This window comes from Coregonus clupeaformis, unplaced genomic scaffold (assembly GCF_020615455.1).
Source record: "Coregonus clupeaformis isolate EN_2021a unplaced genomic scaffold, ASM2061545v1 scaf2561, whole genome shotgun sequence".
Taxonomy (NCBI): domain Eukaryota; kingdom Metazoa; phylum Chordata; class Actinopteri; order Salmoniformes; family Salmonidae; genus Coregonus; species Coregonus clupeaformis.
In genome coordinates this window covers 40595-44175 of record NW_025536015.1, presented here as the reverse complement: position 1 = coordinate 44175, position 3581 = coordinate 40595, and the positions used below count along the sequence as shown (strand labels likewise).

General features: G+C 40.9%; 1 protein-coding gene across 1 annotated transcript; it reads left to right on the top strand.

Moving 5' to 3' along the window:
* The first annotated feature begins 1642 nt into the window (after positions 1 to 1642).
* Positions 1643 to 2844, top strand: LOC121548416 (serum amyloid A-5 protein). The gene is made up of 4 exons (XM_041859846.2): positions 1643 to 1747; positions 1869 to 1974; positions 2155 to 2293; positions 2496 to 2844. The coding sequence occupies exons 2-4, from the start codon at positions 1887 to 1889 to the stop codon at positions 2632 to 2634; spliced, it is 366 nt and encodes a 121-aa protein (XP_041715780.1). The 5' UTR covers positions 1643 to 1747; positions 1869 to 1886; the 3' UTR covers positions 2635 to 2844.
* The last annotated feature ends 737 nt before the right edge of the window (positions 2845 to 3581 follow it).

Below are 3581 nucleotides of genomic sequence, written 5' to 3'. Positions count from 1 at the left end.
CCCAGAAGGAATTTGGCTTACTCATGTACATTTTGGCAAACTGTAGTCTTGCTTTTTTATGTCTCTGTGTCAGCAGTGGGGTCCTCCTGGGTCTCCTGCCATAGCGTTTCATTTCATTCAAATTTCGACGTATAGTTCGCGCTCGACACTGATGCACCCTGAGCCTGCAGGACAGCTTGAATTTCTTTGGAACTTGTTTGGGGCTGCTTATCCACCATCCGGACTATCCTGCGTTGCAACCTTTCATCAATTTTTCTCTTCCGTCCACGTCCAGGGAGATTAGCTACAGTGCCATGGGTTGCAAACTTCTTGATCATGTTGCGCACTGTGGACAAAGGAACATCTAGATCTCTGGAGATGGACTTGTAACCTTGAGATTGTTGATATTTTTCCACAATTTTGGTTCTCAAGTCCTCAGACAGTTCTCTTTTCCTCTTTCTGTTCTCCATGCTTAGTGTGGCACACACAGAAACACAATGCAAAGACTGAGTCAACTTCTCTCCTTTTTATCTGCTTTCAGGTGTGATTTTTAGATTGCCCACACCTGTTACTTGCCCCAGGTGAGTTTAAAGGAGCATCACATGCTTGGAACAAACTTATTTATCCACAATTTTGAAAGGGTGCCAATAACTTTGTCCGGCCCATTTTTTTAGTTTTGTGTTTTTTCTGTTTTTTTTTGTGTTATTCCAATACACACAAAGGAAATAAACATGTGCATAGCAAAACATGTGTAATTTCAATACTTTTCTGTGAGAAATACTTCATTTTCTGGAAAAATTTCAGGGGTGCCAACAATTTTGGCCATGACTGTATATATATATATATATATATATATAACATACATATTTATACTCCGGACTCCGACATTGCTTGTCGTAATATTTATATATTTCTTATTTCCAATCTTTTACTTTTAGATCTATGTGTGTTGTTGTGAATTGTTAGATATTACTGCACTGCTGTAGCTAGGAACACAAGCATTTTGCTACACCCACAATAACATCTGCTAAATATGTGTATGCGACCAATACAATTTGATTTAAATTTGATTTGTAAACAAGAGTAATAGTGACCAGTAGCAGGATAAATAGATAGATACTAATGGTAATGGCAATCAATAATCAATGAACAGCAGCATAGGTGTGAGGGGAGCAGTAGTTGTGTAATCTGTAAAATAAAGGTGCAATCCGTCAGATGTGGACATGCAAATTGCCTTTCATGTCTATGTCTATTAAATACCTGTAGTCTACCATACTATAGTAGTCTATAATGAATCATATCATAAGGAATTATTCTCTCATATCAGGTGAGAGGCAAACTTTTGGAACCTCATCCATCATGACAATTACGACTTTAAAAGTTGAAAAACAAACCGCATTTCCCCCATTAGATTGAATTATTTATACACAGTCTTATTAATGCTGACACATCACATTTTGATGTCTTGGTTTTTTAAGCAGTAGGCCTAGTTACACAATTGAGGAGTATTTTCCTTATTGCCTAAGGCTTCAGAGCAGGTCCTCTAATTCATCTTGTCATGACCTGGAAATTCCTGATCTTGTGTACCGGGCAGAGACTTCTGATCGTAATAGCCTGGTAGGACGAAGTTAGGGAATTCCAGCTGTTGGAAAACTCAACTCCTCCCTGGTCTGGGTGGAATATAAGAACAAGCTGCGGACCACAAACCAACACAAAACACGAGGGAGTTCAAACTGCCTGACTGACTAACTAACTAAGGAGCTGTAAGGTAAGAGATGACTCTGTAATATGATGCAGTCGCAGTTTAAGTCAGATAAATGATCTGTAAATATGTTAGCAATTCATATCGTAGCCTACGTTCTCTCTCACTCTTTCCATGTTTCTTTCAGTCTGTCACATCTGCAAGTATGAAGGTGCTTCTAGCTGGACTTGTTCTGACCCTTGTTGTGGGGGCTCAGGCCCAGTGGTACCGCTTCCCTGGTGAAGCTGCTCGAGGTCCGTTTTTACACTTTAATCATTGTTTCTTCATTGTTGACAGAAATAGATACAGAAATCAAGAGCAAAATTTGATGACTCCTTTAAAGTAATTGTTATTTCTTGAGGCTAGTGGTTTGAAAAGTTGTAATGTTCTTTGTAAGTGTCACACTCAACATCGGTGTACTCCTGACCCTGCAGGTGCTAAAGACATGTGGCGTGCATACGGCGACATGAAGGACGCCAACTGGAAAAACTCAGACAAGTACTTCCACGCCCGGGGCAACTATAATGCTGCCAGGAGAGGACCAGGGGGCAGGTGGGCAGCAGGAGTCATCAGGTGGGTGATTCTCAAATATCTGAGAGACGCTTATAATGTGGTTCAGTTGGTCATCAACTGATCTCACAAAAGTTTCTCCTTTCTCTATTTAGTTCTTTATGACACTTTTTGTTTAAAAAAGTGTCTGGTCAGAGAGACAATTTTACCATTATTCGTTCACTGTCATTGACGAGTAACTTATGTAATATTTATGCTCTCTCAGTGATGCCCGGGAGATGGTTCAGGGTTCCAGTGGTCGAGGACACGAGGACTCAGCAGCTGACCAGGCGGCTAACCGCTGGGGACGCAATGGAGGTGACCCCAACCGCTACAGACCCAAAGGACTCCCCAAGAAGTACTGAATCAAAAATAAAATGAGATTACTAGCCAAACTGAAAGGACCACATTCCAAATAAATATATTGCACTTAATTACTGCTTTTGGTAAAAATGTAATATTCTCAAAAAAAATTTTGCCCAAATGTTCTGCTAATAGACAGGTACATGGTAGTGAAACTTAGTGTACACTGTATTTCAAAAGTGTTGCAAAAATAAAGTGATTACACAACTAGAGACCGATTGTCTTTCTGTAGTCAGTATGATACGACTGGGAAGGTTGGAAAGAAATGTTGAAATCCTGAAATGTACACTCAAATGATCTGGTGTTTACATTTTCCCTGCTTGCAACAGGCAACCGGTCAGCCCTTTACAACTAGTAACAGGGACTTTTGGACAGTGGGGCAGCCGTACATAGTACATGTTTTTCATAGGATAGGCATAGAAGAAGCTGAGAAAAACATAGGAGACATAGAAGAAGCTAAGATGAATGCAGGTGACGTAGTGACGTGAACTTTGAGGGTGCAACAACAATTCGGAGCCGCTAGAGGTCATTCAATTCTTTGCCTCTGCTCATCCCCAAGCTCCCTCCCTCCTGCCAACACAACACACACCGTGTCCTCCCCTCCTCACTTACAATAGATGCTGGTTTAATTGACCACTGATCCACCAGGCCAATTTGTTGAGTGTAGCGATATAGCAGGGAATCCTGCTATTAGTGGGGCAGGGCAGGTAAGGAGGCCTGCAGGTACAGTATAGGCTTGAACATGTGGTCCAGGAGGATAAAAAGTTGGAGACCGTCAGTTCATGACAAATGACAATTATAATATTGATATCTGCCACTTCCATTTCAGTATATTTGTTAATCATTGAGGGTTACTGATGAAATCATTGTGAAAATAGAGACATGCTCTGGAACAAAACTGGTACCTGGCTTTCCTTGTTGTGACATCACAGGAGAAACATTGGGAGAG